The sequence below is a fragment of the Episyrphus balteatus genome, chromosome 1 (genome assembly GCF_945859705.1).
Source record: "Episyrphus balteatus chromosome 1, idEpiBalt1.1, whole genome shotgun sequence".
NCBI classification, from domain to species: Eukaryota; Metazoa; Arthropoda; class Insecta; order Diptera; family Syrphidae; genus Episyrphus; species Episyrphus balteatus.
In genome coordinates this window covers 112,203,204-112,225,059 of record NC_079134.1, presented here as the reverse complement: position 1 = coordinate 112,225,059, position 21,856 = coordinate 112,203,204, and the positions used below count along the sequence as shown (strand labels likewise).

Below are 21,856 nucleotides of genomic sequence, written 5' to 3'. Positions count from 1 at the left end.
GGTTAACAATGACATAATCTTCATTCACCAGTTTATCACAGGCGTAATTGATGCACCAAATTTACTTAATTCTGTTGGTTTTAACTATCGAGGGGGTTCTTATAGCCTCCGATGCTTGGATTTAATGAATATTCCACCACACCGAACAAATTATGGCTTGCATGAACCTTTAACACGCATGTGTAAACTTCTAAATTTAAATTCAAACCTTTTTGATTTAAACTTTAATAAAAATAGATTGAAAACTGTCTTAAAAACCAGTGTACCACGCTCATAAATGTTTGTGTTTATTTTTATGTCTTTTTTGTTGCTCAAGTAATTATTTTGTTTGTATTTCTTTAATGTTTGTTTTATCTAATATTGAATTCAATGTTTTTTTCTTAGTGTACGTTTTTTGTAGTTATTATTTGCTTACTAACTACTAACACTGCACTAAGTGATGAGCCGGATAACACAGTTTTGTGTTGGCAAATGGTCGCAAGCGCTCTTCGGCTATGAACTGAGTGTAAAAAAAAAAAAAAAAGGTATCTACAAAAAAATGTTACACATACGCCACAGTTTCCCACACATTTTTTAGATTTTTCACTTTTCTCTAGCATAAAGTCGCGTTTATTTTACGGTAACTGCTGTAAATAAAATAGACAACAGCCGGATGTGTTTTCGTTGATCGATAATACAGTTCACCCCGGGGACTTCACAGATTGAAATTTAATTCGGTTGCGGATCGAGTACATTCCCGGGGAGTGAATACTGCGTCTTTCGGTAATATGCATGAATATATCCAGTCCTGACATCAATTAGAAGAGACGCTAAAGGTTTCATTTTTTTTTGTTGGTATTTCTTAAATATTTTAAAAACCAATTGAACTGCGCAAAAAATCATTTCCTAAAAAATATATAAAATTATCACAAAAAAAAATTAAATTATTGAAAACGTTGTTTCATTTAAACTTAACTGGAAGGACCAAACCTTCCGATTTGGTACAGTGAAATTTCCCAATTTAATTCCTTTATTTCAAAATATCGGCATTGATTTATTAATATAAAACATTTTTTTATACATATAACAAAATTTAAACCAATACTTTAATGATTTAATTTAAAACAATGTTATTTAGCTATTTTTAAATATCATCAGTAGGAACTTTCACCGGAAAGTTACCTACAACACGTAAATTCACTTCGAGAAAGATAAATTGCTAGATAAGTTCCGGTACTCTTAGAATCTTTTGAAGATTTCAGCAACTACTCACGGACAAAAAAATTGAACATAACTGCAACCAAAACTGCCTTATGAGAAAAAACATACAAAATTATGGGTGAATATTTTCGACAGAAATATCACATTCTTGTCCTCGCATCCTTGTCATTTTTAAAATAACTAAGCATACTTAATCTTATGAGAGACCCTTGTGTATGACTATTGACCAATCTTCTATTTAATTTTTCAAATTTCAATTACTTTCCTGCTTACTGCGGGAGGGCCCTAGACAAGTTCTGTAATCTATTAATGTAATATTTGATTTCGACTTTATTTGTACTCATCTGATTTTTATAATCTCACCCAGTCAGTCCAAACAACAAAAATAACAGTAATACTAATATAATTAAAACTCACAGTTTGAATATTCACATAATCTAAATGAACCACAACTCCATGCACTCATCAAATTAAAATTGAATATACTAGATATTATGTAGGTTTGTATAATAGAGCTACTCGCTAAAAAAAAATACCTGGTGGCTTCAATATGGTGATAGTTGTAGGTGTACCGATCTTATCCATAATCGGAGCACTGGCTGCAGTTTCCTCAGTTGAAAAATTATTGCCATTTTGTTCGTTTGATTCTCCAGCTATTGAACTTGTATTAAGTTTATTGCTATTCTGATTCTCTTTGGAATTCCGCTTAAGTGTGAAAGTATTAACAACTTTAGAAAACTTTGACTGTGACTTGTTGGAACTACTTTGCGAAGTAGTCTTTGGACTGTAAGATGTTTTTTCCTTTACCGGCAGTTGTTGCTGCTGGCAACTATTATGAAATTCCTCATAATAACTTAAGCGGTTTTCCACTGTCGAAGAGTAGGAGGGCGTTGTTTGTATTGACAATATTTTAGAAATTCCTGGAGGTTTGTTTGCTGACTTTGTTTTGAAAATACGATTCCACATTTTTTTACTCATTTTGTTTTTATTATATTTTTCCCATAATTTATGTGATATAACTTATAAAGAACTATTTAAAAGCCCAAACTAGTTTCACAATTTCATAAAGAAAAGCTATAAAAATAGCCCACCAAATAGTGATAATATTATTTTTAGTAACTCCACGACCGACACGGCCTAACGAATTCATCAACAAAAACCAGAAAAAAAATAATACTATAAGAAGAACTCAAAACGTTTGCTATGAGATGAATTTCTTTTTATCGCATCAGCACCGACGAAGTGTGTTAGAGAACTGAACGGCAGACGTTTTGGTAGAAGACTGAATCTTGGAACGAATTTACATTGTGCAAGGGTGGCGTGGCATGACACAACAATTCCAAACAAACCAGCAGCAGTGTGCTTGATTCTATGCGGCTGTTGCTTCTGCTATAATTTCTTCACTACTCCTCCGCTTATCCATCGATACAATTTCAATTTTTTAGAGGTACAAATAGTGTTAAATGTATACTAAAATATAGATGTTGAGTACAGTTTACAGATACTTGTACGTTTAAGGTTAAACATTTATTCAGCTAAAATTAATAGGTAGATACATCTAAGACTTAACTGATCTCAGAACTAACAAAGTGTTTTTGGTTTGATAGATTGTAACGAAACTGACACAGATAACTATTTAAAAGGCATATGTGCATTGTGCAAGCCAGATATTTACTCGTTAATTGTTTTTGGACTGGAAAACTTGAACAACACTTCATCGCTAAAAGACACCAACTACTGTCACCTAAAGCACAGTGAACCTATATGAAACTTGTATATAGATAGAGTTCTCAATAAACAAGAGTTCCATTTGTAGTTTCAATTGCAAAATGTTTATTTATTGTATGTTATACAGGCATGCATTTTAAAGTGCTTATTTCGACAATGTTGAAATTTCATCCAATAGAACCCTTTTAAAGTATGACGTTAGTTTATAAGAAAATGCTGTTTTTTTTAAAGCAATAATAATTTTTCTTGTACTTAAATTTATTATTTTCATACATGCAAAATACCTATGTGCATATGTATTTTTTTATTTGAGGGACAGGTTGGTCATATTTTGCTCATTTGTGGTTCCTTAATAATGTTGCATTTAATATTATTAAATAACAATTTCTGAATACAAACATCGATAATGAATTTCATGTTTTTATTGAAAATTTCGAGCCTTTCATATTTATTTAGGACTTTTATTTTTAGTTTTTAGAAAACACAGGTGTTCAATCAAGAACAGTTAATCAAAAAGATAAAAAATAGAAGATTTTGAAAGTCCATACCTTATAGCCGCATTCAATTTTCTTGGCCATCATGATTAAAGATTATAAGTATCTCTTTTTCTTCTTCCTTATATTTAATGTCTATAAACTATATATTTAAACTCAAAGCATAAAAATAAGCCATTTGATAATGCCGCTTTTTTCCCTTTTTGAATAAATTTTCGTTGTACAATCTTTTACTTTTTAAATATATTTAAAGGATACATATCATGTTTTGGAAACGTATCCATTAAAATCTTTTAATGTGATATCCGATTAACTAATGTCAAAATACGTTAGAATATAATGGTATTGAGGGTTCGTACCCAGTTCTATAAAATATCAATCAAATAGTTAGTTATTAGTTATTATTAAGTAGGTATACGAGTAGTTCTTGTATAAAGACGCCAACATAATTATTACCTACCTACTCAACTCATACTCCAGCTTTAATCCTGAACTCATATTGTGGTTAAGTACATACAATGTATTTATATTCCAAAAAAATTAAGTTAAATTAAATTAAATTAAATTATTAAAACATAACGTGTTAGAGTTATGGTGGAAAACTTCGATACAATTGGTACAAAAAAACTGCTGAATAATTTGAATCGTTTATTTTGAAAAGAAGTTATCTAGGTCCATTTTAAAAAACTTTTCAGGGGAAACAAAAAGTGTGTATAGTATTTCGTATACCGAATTTTAAGTGGCACCTTTATTATAAGCTTCAAAAAAGAAGGATTTTCATCATAAAAGATCTTTTGGTTCTTGAACAAAACAAATTCATTAGATTCATCTTTCATTTACCATATACAAATACAGGCATACCTACTTCATATTGAATTTCTTTTTGATTTTATCTGCAACCATCGAATTTGTATTTATAGCTTTATATAGCTTTCTTTCAACATTAATGATCCGTTCAATTGAAAATATATTGCATAAGATACATATAGGATGGCATAAGCCAACACATCGGGCTGTCATTATATGCAAAAATTGGTCAAAACCTCCAACTCTCTGGATCGTTGCCAAGGAAAAGTGTTTTAAAATAGATACATACTTTTCTGTTTTATGCATGTTTGTGGAAATGGGAAAAGCACAATGCCCTCCCAACTTCTTTAAAAATTCAAATTTTGATGACGTGAGCTCCAAGTCAACACAGTTTTTCTCGATGCAGTGCCCTTTGAATGAGCGCAGTCTAAATAATCGTTTAATTGAGTAGGTAGTATCTTTGTGCCACGCTTGCTCCCATTGTTCATTACGATGTATGCCAAACGTCGATTTTGCTGTTGCGCATTTAACTCATTTAAGATTTTACTTTAGGCACTTAATCAATTGAGCCTATATTTTTATATTTTCTGATTGAAGATGGTAAGATAGACAGACAATTTTCAATCAGAAATAAATGACTAACCTATACATGGTACATGCGTAAATAATCATTTATGTATTACATTAGGGTGATCCTTATTAAACTTATTTTACTTTTATTTCTTTGTAAAAAAAAAACAATGTTGTTGTTATGATATTAATGAAATAATAACATGGACTACTGGCTGTTATAAAAAAATTAAGTAAAATAATGAAATTAAGTAAAATAGTTACTAAACATTTCAGCATATGAGGCGTTCAGAATAATAATGGGTCAAGTCTATTTGAAATTTGTGCATTATTTTGAACATTGAGGAGCTTTTTTTCTGGAACTAAAGGAAGTTTTGATATAAATGTTTCTCAGATCAATGGCTCTATAGCTCCAGAATTTCTTTCTATTTGATATAAAACGAAACCCTTAATTTTTAAGATCTTAAAACATCCAACCTTAAAAGACTCACTTTCGAGAGCAGTTCCAAGATCGAATTTTAAATGGAATAAACTCATAAACACAACAATGAAAAAGGTTTGAAATAATGTAAAAATATTTATAATGTAAAGGAGAATGCAACAAAAAAACCGTCATCGCTTAATTTTTTAAAAGAAGGAGCTTTTGCCGGAAATTAACCCATAACACCGTACCTAACTTAACTTCAACCAAGATAAATTGCTGATGGGATACGTTCCTTCTGAACTTATGACGTGTTTCTTCACACTATTCAAGAGTACCAGAGTATACTCTTGATTCTTGAATAGTGTGAAGTTGTCTTTTATCTAGAGTGATGAAACATAAATGGGAGGCTTTGAATATTTAAAGTTTTTTTCGATTTTTACAATAACTTACAAACATTACTCAAAAATCATATAAAAAGTAGGTACTATGATTTTTGCTACAATCTTCTTCGATCTTTATTGAAGACAAAAAACATAACCTGTAGAGTCTACATTACCTACTTTCTGAAACGTTTTTAGTCTAATGACAGTATTTATTGAACTACATTATACGGATATATGAAAAACTAAAATTTTGGCATTTAACCTGGAAAATTTTTTTCGCAAACATTGCCTCGGCCTTATACGATACCATATAAATGATTGCCTTATGGCTATTTCTTAAGTTGATTACAAATCAATATAATATTGTCTGAATAATGTTAAGACTTGGCAGTGAGTGGAGGCGGCGGCGGCGATGCTATCGGCTGGTGCAGAATATTTTCTTATTAAACCCAATTTTTATATTTTTTTGAAGTACCAACAAAATATTTGTAAATCGTATATTAATGTTAGGGGGATGTTTTTTTTTTTTATTGATTTAACATTTAAACCAAATATGATTGGAAACGGTAGTGTGATATATTTGTTTGTTATGGTTTCATCAACAAAACTTCATCTATTGATTGGTTTCGTATGAGATATTTCGGTTTATTAGGTCTAATCTTGGAAAAAGAGAATACAAATGTAGGAATTTTTTATTGTGGTAAAAGGAAAAAAATATAATTTGATTTAAGGAACTTTTTAGAAATTGTTAAATAGGTACTGGTGTAAAATGATTTAAAAAACAAAATTTAGTACGCCTTTTGATTTCTTGTACCTATAGTAACTAGTTTTAAGAAAAGTTTGAGCCTATTTAAAAAAAAAAAATAATTTTCTATGGTTACGTACTCATGTGATTTACTTTCATAATCAGCTAAAACAATTTTTTTTACGTTTAGCATTTGCTAAGAAAAAATAAAAGTCTATTGGTATCTCACCTTAGATTAATAGAACACGAGTTTTAAAAGTCCGACAGTATGAAGTTTTTCTGTAAAAACTCTCGCCCGCTTCGCAGAGCGTTTTTCTTATTTTTTTTTACTATCACCTTACCCTAGCAAATACAAATAGCAAACAAAAAGTATAAAGTCGTTTGGATATTTGTTTTAAGTGTGCAAAGTAACATTTAAATTTTATACAAAACCAAACATTTCTTCAATATTTCAAGGAAAAAATTGAAAATATTTAGCCAACGTGAGGTAATTAATTTAGTAACTCATGTTACCTGTGATTTATTATTGCAAAAGTAAAGAATATATATGCATTTTTACTAAATTAATTTTTAAATCGAATATGTACTTTCAAAGGTATCTGTTTTTTTTATGAAATGTACGTCATTTTAAAGAAGATAAATCAAGCTTGTACCTTTAGTAAATTAAAGCTACCACCTCCCACCCAGAAAGGTCCTATATTTTAGAATACGTGAATGAATTCATTTTTAAGATATTGGGAAAAGAGGATGAAATATGTATGTATGTATGTAGTTACTATAGGTACATTGATTAGGTATTTGGGGCAACTTTGTTTGAATTTGATCTTGTAATCATCATTCAATTCGTTTATTTTATGTGTATTCAAACTGTAGATACTTGTTGTAGTTGATTTCTTAATCTGTCATCTGTTCAATAATGAGTACAAAACCTTAACATACATATGCGTGTATTATTTAGAAATACAAATGCTTGTGATACTATTAACTATAATAGAACTTCATTAGTCAACACACATAAATATAAACAGAAATTTGAAATCAGGAGCTATATAACTGAACACAATATAGAATCACAATAAGAAAAAAATAACAAAAATAATAAAATATTATTAAAATTATTTTAATTTTAAGTGGAGTGATTGAATATTATTCAATTTTAAAGTTCAAGTGACCTCAACTCCAAATTTATAATTGTACGACAGATCTAACTGATGAGCCCACTGTCGTACCTGGGCGAAACGCTTTATAAATTTGGAGTTGAGGTCACTTGAACTTTGAAATTGAACAATATAGAATCTTTAAAATGAAATGTTATACTGGGCCCATCTGACGATTTCAAAATCAAGTGTGTTAAAAAGATATGTGACCTCATTATGCATTAAAGCGAAGTGGGCTTAATATTGGCCGAGGATAAATTATTGACATTTCGTCGGCGTAAAGCAAAATTGTTCTAAATCCACTTTTTACCGAAAATGAGATAATGATGCAGTTTTACTAATTTGAGGGTTCTCTTTCCGAATTTGAAAACCGTTTTTTGTCAAAAAAAAAAAAAAATCATTCCGCACAATAATATAATGGGACATAGAACAATAAAAACGTAACCTTTTGAAAATGAGCCCGAGTATTCTTTGTTCTAAGTCCACTTTTTATTTGAGGAAAGTGCGTACTTGTGTAGGAAGTGTTCTTTGTTCAATTATGAGTTTTTAGTTTTAAAAAATAATTAAAAATAGTATGCACCTACTAATGAGATAAACTTGTATGGTTTACTCAAGAGAAAAGAACAAACTTTATAAAAAACATAACTTGAGTGGCGAATGAACAGAAAACTGTCGCTTTAAACCAAATTGAAGCTTAAAAATCGTTCCCTGTAAAATTTGCTTTTTGTGACTTAGAACAATTTTGCTTTATGCCGACGATTTATAGGGAGGGAAATGAAAAGCTAGATTTTTAATCATAAATTTTATTACGGAGAAATGGAAGTACATTATAATACCTAACTATCGTATACACTCAACATACACTAACTGAATTAGTATATTCAAAATTACTGACACAAATTTCTTTTAAAAGTAACCAGATTTTTATGGAATCATTAGAACATATAAAAAAAATATTCAGGAGCAGTTCTGAACTTATTAACTTATACCTAACTAACTATTCATTTAAGAAATAGTTGAAAAAAAAAATAAAAATTGGAAAAATCCAAAAACGTTACAGGTAGATACTTGAAAGTGCAAGGCTGTTCCTATGCATTCATTTTGTTTGCATGCGCTCTTTTATATACCTATAATAAACCATAATCAATGCATACCGTTCTACGTATACAGTCGCGCATGTTTTGCTCTTTACATTATTATGACATTTTTTTTTGTTATTCACTTCGTTCATATAACCAAAATTCCCAATATTTATGCTAAGACATAAACACTGACTTGTCATTCATTGATTGAAAATGAAATTTGTTTGAGTAAAAAATAGGTATACAAAGTTAATTATTTATTATACTATTAAAATAATCTAGATGATTGAAAGAAAAATATACCCTAAATCGATAAATGAATTAAATATGCTCATCCTATTGTGTTGAACCATACACAACAAAAATGTAAAAGTTCGATACCTGACCGATTTGTTAATTTATCTGTGCAACAACATTGTCGTATTCGATTTCAGTATGAGACGATTTATTATTCTGTTCGCTTAAAAATTTTGAAACTTGTTTCGACCTAGTTCCCTATTTTGGAAATGAATATCACGGGAATCAATAGCTCTTATTGCATATGGACACGTTTTATTGAATCTGTGCTAATGCTTTACATACGTGATTTAAAGAAATCTTATAATTCTTAAGCTACGAGTACACGATATGGAAAAGTTGCAAATATTTGCAAGTCGGCATCAGCTTTGCTGTCCCTATTTGCAAACCATATGAACATTATAAACAAGGGCTTTTTCAAGCATTGTTATCATCAGTAGGTATAGTATAATTTTTGTTTTTATTTATTTTTTTTTACAGAAAGTCCACAGAGAATGGGTTAGGATAAAAAATAAATTTTGAAAGATAATTTTTGTGGCCTAGTGACTAACAAACAACTCTCAACCATTCTTATGTGCGTGAAAATAATTTGCAAGAATGTGAGGGACCTACAATTTACCACCAAGTCCGAACGGCTAAGCAGAGATGCACTTTTTCATGACAATGATACTATTGGATGCTTGACAATTCCCCGCAAAAGGCAGTAGCCGGTATCCCTGAAAAAAATATTTTTAATTAAGGTGGTGAAACGTGGAAGCTAGAAATAGAACCCACACCTAGACGCCTGTCATAGTCCATCGCACTAACCATCACGCCACGGTGAAATATCTAAATCAATACAATTATAGTAATTTCTCATTTTGTTTTCTATATACAATACAACAGACCCTTCCATGTTCAAAGCTGCCCCATACATCATACATGGGGCACTTTTGAACATAAGAACCTTTATTGGTTAAACATCAAAATTTAATATAAATATTTAGCCTAACTTACCAAATGTTAATTAAAACAGAAGTTAAATATCACTTTTCAATGTTAATAAACTTTGTAGACCTATAAATCGAATATATAACGTTAAAGCAGTTGCGAAAACAAAAATTGTTCACATGTGCCCCACTCTCCTCTATGAAAATATGTAGGTATATGTTTATGTATAGTAGGGTGGAGTGAAACTGCACTTTTTTTTTCTACTTCTACATACCAGGGACGGGTGCCATTAGTCATCAAAAAAAAGCATACCAAATCTCAGCCCGATCAAAAATTATCTTGAGGGTTCACAACGCCCTTGAAAATTTACCTACATGCTTGTTGGAAGTAAAGTACTGGGAGCAATTTCCAAAAGAGAGGGAGCAATGTGCCAAAAAGTTAGAGCGTGTAGGTTCTTTCGAGACAAGAAAAAAATCGCATGGAAGGAGGGTCTATTCCCCTTCGTTTAGCGGAGAGGGGCAATTAAAAAAAAAATTACTTACATAATTTGAAACAAAAAAATGTTAAAAATCAACGGTTACACTTAAATAACGTGCTATACCTTTTTGTAAAGCCAAAAACCTAGTCTTTTATAAAAAAATTTAATATGGCCATTTTTTGGCATAGTTTTTGAAAAATCAATTTTCGAAATCAAAATTTTGATAAAAAAATTTCAAACAATTTTTTTTCAAAATTTTATGTAATTAAGTACTACTTAACTTTTTAAAATTCGCTTATTTGTTTCTAAACAAAAACAGAAAACCGCATCCAAAAATATCTTGTCATTTTCGAGAAATTAACAAAAAACCAAAACTATTTCTGTCTAAGAAATTTCATAATTTTTTGTTTTTACGTGGCTGGATCATGGGGGTTGGGGGTGCTCACCGCCCATGCATTCTTGCAGTAAGGGCCTTAAGTCAATAAAGTCGCTATTTTTTAATGAAAATTGAACAATAAATAAAAATGTAGGTACATGTTTTTCGAATCAAAAAAACTGAATCAATAGAAACTCAAAAAACTCCATAAATTAACCTTTATGGTGTTTTCATTTTTTTTTAAAGTGTGCACCCTCTAAAACTTCTTTGATCGATCTGAAACTTTTTTGCCGTTATTTAAGTTCCGAATGGCACCCATCCTGGCTATGTAGAACAAAACATAAGACAACTTTTTTTTCACTCCACCCTAATGTATAGAGCCTTAAAATTTATAAATTATGACGTTTTCACGTGAAATTTTTTATGTTTTTGACATTAATTTTAAGATAACTACTGGTTAGATACTTATTGCCAGTTTAAAGAATTTAATTTAACAGTTTCTAAATATCTTTCTTGTAGAAATTTTCGATGATATCAGCTGAGCCTATGTACGTCAGAAATGAAGAAAACGGTTCTGTAACAGTTACCGTTCATAACGGTAAAAAAAAAATTTTGTTTTACTTTAAAATTACGACCTTACTTAACACAGGCAGTACCTACACAATTGCATTCTGATTAAAGAGATTAAGTTGACGGTTATGTAATAAGTATGTATGGTGAATATCATGGCGGCCAAAGTCAGTCTATGACTGGTATAACGTATAAGGTCCAAGGCTGAGATTAGTTAAAAAAAAAACCAAACGGCAGAACTTAACATTGAGATAAGTGAATATACTGTTGCAAGGGGTAATTCCGGTATGTCTTTTAAACAAATTAACGGGGAACTGGATTTATCGTGGCAAACTATGAGTTACAAATTAAAAAAAAACACATACATACATACAACATCTTTATGCAGATGAACTTGAAATTAATTTATCCCGCCCACTTGGTCTACAGGAAGACTTGATTTGTAGGATTAATGAGGATCTCATGGCTATCTCCAATTGGTCTATTAGCAATGGTCTAACTTTGAATCCGCTTAAGTCTCAAACTATTGTAATGTCTAAGAGACAGTTTGATACCCCTTCCTTCCCTCCAGTTTGTCTAGCCCAAATCCAGCTTCACTTCCAAGACACTGTTACTAGTCTTGGTTTTAAAATCAACCGATTGCTTTCAGCTGATGATCATATCAACTGCATAATTGGAAGAACCTAACTTGTGCTACGTAGACTCTGGCCATTCTCTAACATTACCCCAGTAAATACCAAACTGAGACTAATAAAAACATTACTAATACCTCTTATTCACTACGCTAATGTCGTATATTGTAAGCCCGATTCACACTGTAAACATAAACTGCCTGTGGCTTTCAATGACATGATAAGATATGTTTCAGGAGACATGAACACATTTCGCACTACCACAAACTAGTCCTTGGATGTTCACTACAGCAATTTCTAGATTCAAGATGCTGTATATTTCTACACAAAATTATACAAAACAAAACATCTCCATACATTTATGAAAAATTAGAATTTGCACAATCCCTTAGAACTACCAATCTCTTAGTACCGGCTTTCAATTACCTGAACTCTTCTCGGCTCTTCATTGTATATGCAACCAAGTTATGGAACACACTTCCAAATACAACAAAAATCTCACTTTTGTTAAAATCAATTTATGAATAATTTGAAACAGGTTATTAATATTAATTTAATTTTTGAATTAAAAATAAAAAAGAAAATTTATTTTATTTTATAGGTTTAATTATTATTTTTCATAATTGTATCTTATTATCCGTATTGTTAAGGTACTATAAAAGACAATGCCTTATTTGTACATTGTTTAAATAAATTGAAAAAAAAAACATACCTAATCTTTTTATCTAATCATTATTATCAAAAAAACCAAACCGACTTCCATGGATCGAAACTGGGTTTTATGGTTTTCTCTATAGCCAGTACTGGACCACACTGCAGGCACCAGCTTTCCAATACAAAAAAAAATTATCAAAATTGGTTAACTCAGTCCAAAGCTATGAGGTAACAAACATTAAAAAAAAATACAGACGCATTGAATACTTCCTCCATATTGGAGGTCAGTAAAAAAACAAAACCGACTTCTGTGGAACCAAACTTGGATTTATGGTTTTCTCATGAAATCTATAGTCCGAAATTGAAATAGGACCACACTGCACCAGCAGTCCAATCTTATTCTTCAATACTTTCTTAAAAAAAAAAAAAAAAACAAAAAAAAAATCTTTGTGCCTTGTATTTGAGTATCAACATTTCCCTATTCTTTTTTTGAATGCCAGTGATTAAAATATAAATCAAAAGAATAGAAAAGGGTAAACGAGTTGGGTTTTTTTTTTGAACAGGAAACGCGAGTTTTGTTGGATATTCCACGCTTAAACCAAAACCTTATGCTCTGCATAATAAATTCATTGATTAGCTTTTATGGTAATAAAATAATGCAAGTTGAATATAAATTTATCAATTAAAGTCACTTATTATAAACACGTTATTGATTACCTACTAGAAAAAAAAAAAAAAAACAATCCTAAGATTACCCAGTCAAAATTAAAATTTTAATTATTACACTGTGTTACAAAATAAAAATCATGTCAATTACTTTGGGAATGACCTAGCAGAACTTGTAGGTATTACTGAGTACATCATATTTCGGCACTTGAAATTTTTCGTAGACCCTCAAAATTTCAAGTTATCGTCAAAAAACCGTTTTTCAATGTTTTCATATTTCAACGATTTTTTACTCAGCCATTTTTCGGTCGAAGTTGTGATTTTTTTACTCGAGAAAGAAATTTCAATTTTTTGGGACAATGAAAGAAATGTAAAATTAATTTCTCTGTTCATAATAATGGTAGAAAATTTTGTGTTGCCTCAATTTTTAGAAAAATGTTATTCTTTGTAACTACGTTTAAAAAATGTTGATATCGATTTTGGTTGCCCAGATATATATTTTAAATATTGTTCATTTTTTCTTGCCCATGATAACACAAGTCAATTTTGCCCAAACACCCCCAAAATTTTGATAAAATTTCAAAAAAGCAATAAATTGGAATTTTTTTCTTGAGTAAAAAAACCATAACTTCCACAAATTCTAACTGTTTTTAATGAGTAAGCTTTCTTGATTCAGCATAAATAGAACAATAAAACTATTTATAAAAAAAAAATTCCAAAACACAAAATTTAGCTTAAAACGGTCTCCAATCTCTAAAAAAACTGTGAAAAAATGTTGTACTTTAAGATTCAGCACATAAAATCTACACCCAATTAGGTGCTTGAGCATAATAAAATATATTTTCAAAAAGAACAAGTACTCCTCTGTTTAGAACTGTAAAAAATCTGAAATTGACCGAAAAATGGCCGAGTAAAAAATCGTTGAAATCTGAAAACATTGAAAAACGGTTTTTTGACGATAACTTGAAATTTTGAGGGTCTACGAAAAATTTCAAGTGCTGAAATATGATGTACTCAGTAATACCTACAACCTCTGCTAGGTCATTTCCAAAGTAATTGACATGATTTTTATTTTGTAGTCATCTGAGCTGCATATGCGTTATATATGTATACAAAAGCCCCTCCCCAAGATAAGGGCCACTAAAAGATTGTATAGTCATCTGAGCTGGACATATGTACAAAGTTTCATTTCGATACGATAATTGGAAGAAGGCTAAGACTGATTTGGGGTGTTTTGACCCCTCAATGCACCTCCCCAGTGTGTAGTCATCTGAGCTTTATATATGTACAAAGTTTCATTTCGATACGATAATTGGAAGTAGGCTAAAATTCATTTGGGGTGTTTCGACCCCTCAATCAGTTTCCAAAAGTCAGTTTCCAAAAGTGACGCGCGTCACTTTTTGAATGAGCGACGCGAGTCACTTCTTCAAAAACCTGACGCGCGACACTTTTTCATAAAACTGACGGGCGTCACTTTTCCAAAAACTGACGCGCATCACTTTTCCAAAGAGTGACACCCGTCACTTTTTCAAAAACTGACGGGCGTCACTTTTGCAAAGAGTAACGGGTTTCACTTTTCCAAAAACTGACGCGCGTCACTCATTGCAAAAGTGACGCTAGTCAGTTTTTAAAAAGTGACGCGCTTCACTTTTTGGAAAAGTGATGCGCATCACTCTTTGGAAAACTGTCGCGCGTCAGTTTTTGGAAAAGTGACGCACGTCAGTTTTTGAAAAAGTGACGCGCCTCACGCCAATTACTAAAATTGTAATATCTAATATTTTTAATGCAATAACGCAATAAATGTCTATAGAAAAAGTTTTTCCTAAGTCATAGTTCTTTTTTTGATAACAATTTGACTACTGGCCGCCAAAAAGTCTTCACCTAATTGAGCATACCTATACAAATCCTTAAAAATTACCTTTCATTAGTATCATTAGTCAAGAACTGGCGATGAAGTAGGTATATCTTACCTCAAAAATTACAAAAAGAATCACTGTGTTGCCAAGTGTTGTTTAAATTAAACTTTGGTTTATCCCATGCAATTCAAATTATTAAATAAACTCGAGTTTTATCTTCAAAGCAACTTAAACAGTATCGATGAATAATCCCCATAGTGACTAGGTGCATGTACATATGTAGAAAGATACGTATAAAAAATAAAAATGTCATATATGTAAGTTAAAACTTTTTAGAGTTTGAACTTTGAAGCTTAGCGACTTTTTCGTATTTACTATTACTATTTATTCTTAATTAGAATATTGTATTCATATCTCGGACTTACAAGTTTATTTTCTCCTAGTCAGTTATTTTTCAATCGTCAGTTAGATTATAAGAAGAATAAATGTCAATATAAAAAAACTTTTATTCCTAGTAATAAGCCCTAACTTACGTTTATCGGACTATTGGCCCTAAGAGCCCCCGCACACTACAGACTTTCTATCGGCCGATAGTTTAGTCGGGTTGGGCTCCTAGTGTGCGCACAGGCAGCCGACTAAACAATCGGTCGCTAGGAAATATATTAGTTTGAAGGCAATTGTGTAGCAAAACAAACTTTTTTTTCGATCAAACAAACTTTTTGATCGGCCGATACTTAATCGTTGTAGTATGCGCACTCTCATACATTTTCATTCTGATTAAGAGACCGACCAAACAGTCGGCCGATAGAAAGTTTGTAGTGTGCGGGGGCTCTTAATATTCAACTCGTATAGTAAACTTACATGGTTTCATTTGACAAGATATCGGCTCCTCAATTTTCTTTGATATTGATGATGCATATTCGATGTTCATGCTTGGTGCTGCAAGCGAATTTAATAAATTGCGTTAATTGTTTTAAATTGATCAGTCTGATTTGTCGTAGCTTTATCCAGACTTTTTTTTAAATACATACACATAAAACACACACAGATATGTATGAATATTCTATTTTATAAATCAATTTGTCAAACTTAATATCAGATTGCTAGAATTATACATTTTTTGATGTTATATATACGAGTATTTTCGTTACATGTGCTATGTAAATAAAGTCACCTCGCGAGTTTATACTTCAAACTTCAACCCCTGGGTCATAAACAAAAAATACCAAGACTGGAAACTCGGCGGTCAACTGACGTTTGCCTACAAGCTGGGAGGTGTGGTGAATGTCGTGAACCTTTCGTTGTGTTCGTGTTGGATGTGTGGTGAATGTCGTGAATCTATAAATGTGTGCGTGTTAACGTCATTTACCAACGTGGTGGCTTTCACATATATTCACAGACAGCACTGTACACAAAAGGGTTTCGGGCGGAAAGACGTACGAAATTTTCCAGTCTTGGTATTTTTTGTTTATGCCCTGGGTATTATATTAACTTCCGAGGAGGGATGAAAGAAAAACTATGATATCATTTTTTATAAACTAATACACACTCTGGGCTTGGCTGATTAAGTTTGAATGTTGAAGTAAGTTTTCAAAACAAAACCTTGTACCCGAGTGGGGGTAAAATAATGACATTAAAATGCACATGAATAAAGCTTTAAGATATATTTTCACTAAAAATCTTGTGGGAGCTATAGATTTGAACAACGCGATGGCGTCAATGTAGCTATACAAAATTTATATAGGTATAATGATTGGATGAGGCTGAATATGATAACTCAACTTAGCAGTCGTCGGGAAGATTACTATCTGAAAGTCTGCGAGTTTTCATGTTGCTTGTATCGTTATTGCGAATACTTAAACGAAAACGACACAGCCCGACGTAATTATTTTTTTTTCTTTTATGTAGTATTAGATCATCGTATTTTGGTAGCTACTTTATATTGAAGATACAAATACATACGTTCATACTTAATTTCAGCAAATTGTACTTTCGCTGAGACTTTAAAATTAAGCATGTGAATTTCATTCCACTGTTAGCGACAATAAATTTATTTGATTCCAGTGAGTTTGTGAAATAGCTTATTAATTAAAATAACTATTGCGTGTTATGCTTGATCTATCTTATTTAAACTGAGCCGAAAAATAGTATTTTATCTTTTTTGTTTCGTACCTACCCACTATAAAAAAATCCTCGTTTAAAAATGTTCTTTAAACTTTTTCCTTGTAAACCTGCCTGCATAATTACATGCAAAGTTGGCGGTAGGAGACTTTAGTTGCAGTTTACCTTTATTTCTCATACGCGACTATGAGACGATATCTTTATAAAAATGTTTACTTTAAAGCATGTATGTCGGGCCGCATGCGGTCCACAACGAATAACTTTAACTAATTTTGAGCCTAGTACACAGATCCGAGCTAAATATCAGGTCGCATACAAATTATCGATAAGATACTAAGATACATTTTAGCTCGGCTAAATTTTTTTGACACTTTGTATGGGAGCTAAAATGTATCTTATTATGAGTTTATTTTGACCAATTAAAATTCGAAATATGCTAAAATTTATCTCGATCTGCGTACCAGGCTTAAGGTTATAATATATGTATGTATTCCGTTCTACGCACATTCACCTATTTTTTTTAATGAACGAATGAATATTAAATAAATAAAACTAAATTATAAGTTTATAATGGTCAAAACAGACGTGCATTTTTTTCCCTGCAGCAAAATAAAATAACTTATGGGAGAAAAATCTGCATGCAGCGCAGAGTTGCATCATGTCGCTATTTCTAAATTCCATGTCAAGTTTCAACAAAAATACAAAATACTTGCATTAATGTTACAATTCTTCTTATTTTTATAAATATATTTTATAAAAATTCTAGTTTTACTTTTTTGCGGCCCATACAAATTTAGATCCCGCTGTTTTGGCCCCTAGTAATCATTGAGTTTGACATGCCTGCTTTAAAGTAAAATGTTCAATTTTCATTTATGAACAGTCCATAACGCCTTGTTTGTTCTATAACTCAGAAGTTACTAAGTTTTTCATTTTAAAGACAAACGAAAAACTAATTAAGTACATACACTATCATTTTCATTGAGAATATCAACATGTTTTCCACAGTTAACGTTAAAATCATTTAGGGATGTTTTTAGAGAAGTTTCAAAATATTTGATTGGATTCGCCATCTAGGGTGAATTTTTCAAAAAAAAAAAAAAAATGTGAATATTAAAAAAAATTTACAAATTAAGTAAATAATGAATGAAGTAGCAAATCTTGCCTAAATAATTGAGAAGATAATTTGTTTGTAAAACTATCCTCTCTGCATTAGAATTAAAGGATTTGGAAAAAGTTAAAAAGCACTTGCAGAATTTCGAAAAACAGAATTTTGAACAGCTGAATTCTAAAAGCAGAATTTTGTAAAAAAGAATTTTGATCCCGGCAGAACTTTGACCCTAACCCAATAATGTTTTGTAAATTACAGGGTGGGCCATATAAACGTAAAAAAAATGAAAAGTATTTTCGTTTATTTTGAAGATCACACATTTGTTTTGATTACTTGTGAAATATGAAATCGCGATATTTTAAACAACCAAATAAAGTTACGAGCAAAACGTGGGTACTGTTAAAGTTTTTAATTAAAACTTGGATTGAAGGTTTTGAATTAACAATAACAGCTTGTGTGTGTTACCACCAAGTTCATAGGCTGGAGTTATAGCTATTTCACGGACACCAACCCGATCATCAGACTCCTTTAAGTGGTGCTCAGTCGCTTATGTTCAATTAAATTTTGAAAATTGCCCGAGCGAGGCTTGATTTCACGACCTAAGCGGTGCGGTTGGGAGGACGACGCACTACGCATCGCACAACCGCTGCCACTTGTGAATTCATAACCCCGAACAGGTTTTTCGATAATCAAGTTTACTTGAACCGACTAGCATTTTTATAAACTCTCACAAGTGTGTTATTGTTCATTCGGTATCTTTCTCTTTTTCTCCAACTCTATTTTTTACGAAAACAACGCCATCCCTACGACTCACACTTTAAGAACCCCTGATAGAATTCAATGGTGCAAAATTTGAAACAATTTAGTAAAATGCTACAGCTAAATCTACTTAGTTAAAAACCAGTCTGCTTTTTGACTTACAATTAGTAACTTACTAAATTTGCTTTAGGTGTTTTTTTTTTGTCAATATCATGTCAATATATTGTAAAAAAGATTGTTCAGCAAGTCATACAAAATGTTTGATTCAATGATAGCGTCTTTACTTAAACTCGTTCATTATATCTCCGAATTCACATTTTGTGACTTGGTTTACTTCAGCTCTTAGCCCTCCTTAAAATACTCACGTTATGCTTAAATATGTCTAAATCACAAGCAGTGTGATATATAATTAGAATGAATTATATATATATGTATAGTTAAAATAGAAAAAATATACAGGGTGTCCCGGGATGAGGTAAGAAGATTTTGAGGGATGATTCTGGGGTATATTCTAAGAAAAAAAATTGTTCTACAGTAACCCTCTATCTGCAAAGTTGATACCCTTTAGCGATGATTTAAGAAAACGCTTACTTTGGTATTCCTTTACTCATGTTAATGTTTATAAGTCCGTTAATATTTATGATAAAAACTTCATTAATGTCTTGATTTTTAGAAGAAATGCTATTCTTTGTACTTTTCTTTAAGAAATGTTATTATCTTTTTTTATTGCTCAGATATTAATTTTTAAATGGAATTATTTTTTTCCTACCCATGATAATTTTTGACTTTGAGGCCGATTTTCTTCGAAAAATGTGTTGTAAATTTATTGTAAAATAATAAATTCACAAGTTTGCAAGAAAACTTATAGATTTTATGATATTTGGGAAAACCTGCACCAGGTTTTTTTGGATTTCACTGCTAATATTAATTGGTATAGGTTCTCCAGTATGATTTACCAGATACAATCCAGGATATTTCACTGATTCAATTAGCTACTTCATATTACGAAAAAGATGACGCTCCAGCCCACTAAGGACACGAATTTTAAGATTGGCTGATGAAGATTACGGTTATCATTGGATGGGAAGAAATGGACCTGTTCAATGATTTGCATAATTCTCCAAACTGCAAAATTTTGGCTTTTTTATGAATAGGAGTGAAAAGCGTTACTCATTTGACATCAAAAGCATCAAAAGCATCCATCATTAAAAAAGGGACAATAGATAGAATGAACTTATATTCCCAATAAAATCCAAAAAAAACGGGCTCTATTAAGCACACAAAAGTAAGGAGCACACTTTAAATAATTGTTGTAAACAGAAATAAACTTAAACTACAGAAAAAAATTTTTAATTCGCACCCATTTTTGACTAAAGCAAAAAAAAAACACATTTTTTAGAGATTTTACCTGGTGCAGGTTTTCCTGAATATCATAAAATTTATAATTTTTCTGGCAAACTTGTGAACGATATTTTTGTTCATAATTGTTTTCTTCATAAGAATAAATTTATAAAACACTACAACACACACACACCAGGGAACGGATTTTCCTAACTTTGCCTTTTTTTACTGCGTTATCGTATGCAATTAAGGACTTTATACAAACACGATTCATGTTCTCCTGATACCAAATATATTCTTTTAATTTTGCATTTTTTTGCCTTTTTTACCCTTTATTCCCTTTTTTTGCCTTTTTTAATCATATGTGCCTTTTTTGTCTTTTTTTGTATTTTGTTGACCAAATTTGATAATTTTGTTTGGTTTTGTGTCTTTTTTAAGAAAATTGTTTTCATAATTCGATTAAAAATCTTGAATATAAATTTCCACAAACTCTCAATTTCGTACACTAGTTTCCTAGTTAAAAATATGGCCGTTTAATAATCTTAAGAAAACAAGAAAGTTGAGAATGTACTTTTCTTTTCTAAAACAAATTTCTTTCTTTCCATTCATCAAAATAACTTTTGGATTTTTGTTCGACTTTAAAACCCAAATTTTCGAAGACTTGCACAAATCAGGTAGAGTTGAGAGACTGTAAATGTACATTAGACTGGGCCAAAAAATAAAATATTTTTTTTTTGAAAGTTACTTCGAAAATCTTGTTCAGGATGATGAAAAAAAAATTTGGTGAAAATTTGAGCCGTTAAAAAAAATTTTAAGAGCAAGATGTTTTCTTGTAGGGAATTAAACGTTCTATAAAAAGTTCCTTGGCAGCAAATTAATTGCTTTAACCGTTAAGAAGATATTCGTATCAAAACCAATGCCCACTGATTTCAATAGTTTTCTTATGACAAGTATGCATTTGCGATTTGAATACGATTATCTTCTAAACGGTTAAAGCAATTAATTTGCTGCCAAGGAACTTTTTATAGAACGTTTAATTCCCTACAAGAAAACATCTTGCTAATTTGAAAATATTGAATTTTCAGTGAATTAGAAAATTTTGAAATTGAAAATTGATTTTTTAATTTTTTTCTCGATTTAAATCGTGAATAACTTCTTCAAAACTCAATTTAGGGAAAATTACCATGAGACCTTTTTTGTAGAGAATTAAATTTCCTATAAGAATCTGTCGAGGTTTTATTTTTCTATTCACTTATTTGCTCATCACAAAATTCCAAAGTGAAACAGGCAAATTGAAAAAACACTTCGATTTAAAAAGCTTAATTACTCGAATACGGCTCGTCTGACGAAAATTTTCAATTAGATCTTTTTTGTAGGAAATTTAATTTTATATGAGAAAAAATGAACAGAAATTTTTTTTACTTTGATCGTCTAGCAGTTCTGTTGTAAAACATCATATCATGTATAAAAATTAAAAA

General features: G+C 30.9%; 1 protein-coding gene across 7 annotated transcripts in view; it reads right to left on the bottom strand.

Annotated features, from left to right (window-relative positions):
• Window positions 1–21,856, bottom strand: part of LOC129905330 (uncharacterized) — a 55,186-nt gene that overhangs the window by 21,806 nt on the left and 11,524 nt on the right. For 2 of the 7 annotated variants that reach the window (XM_055980791.1, XM_055980789.1), the window contains exon 3: window positions 15,911–15,988. The exons of 1 other annotated variant lie outside the window; for it this stretch is intronic. In XM_055980791.1, coding sequence (XP_055836766.1) covers window positions 15,911–15,988 — 78 coding nt within the window. Of the gene's footprint in view, window positions 1–1,736; window positions 3,772–15,910; window positions 15,989–16,080; window positions 16,167–21,856 lie in introns of those variants that run through there. 4 more of the 7 variants (XM_055980788.1, XM_055980787.1, XM_055980790.1 and 1 more) reach the window with 3 other exon arrangements.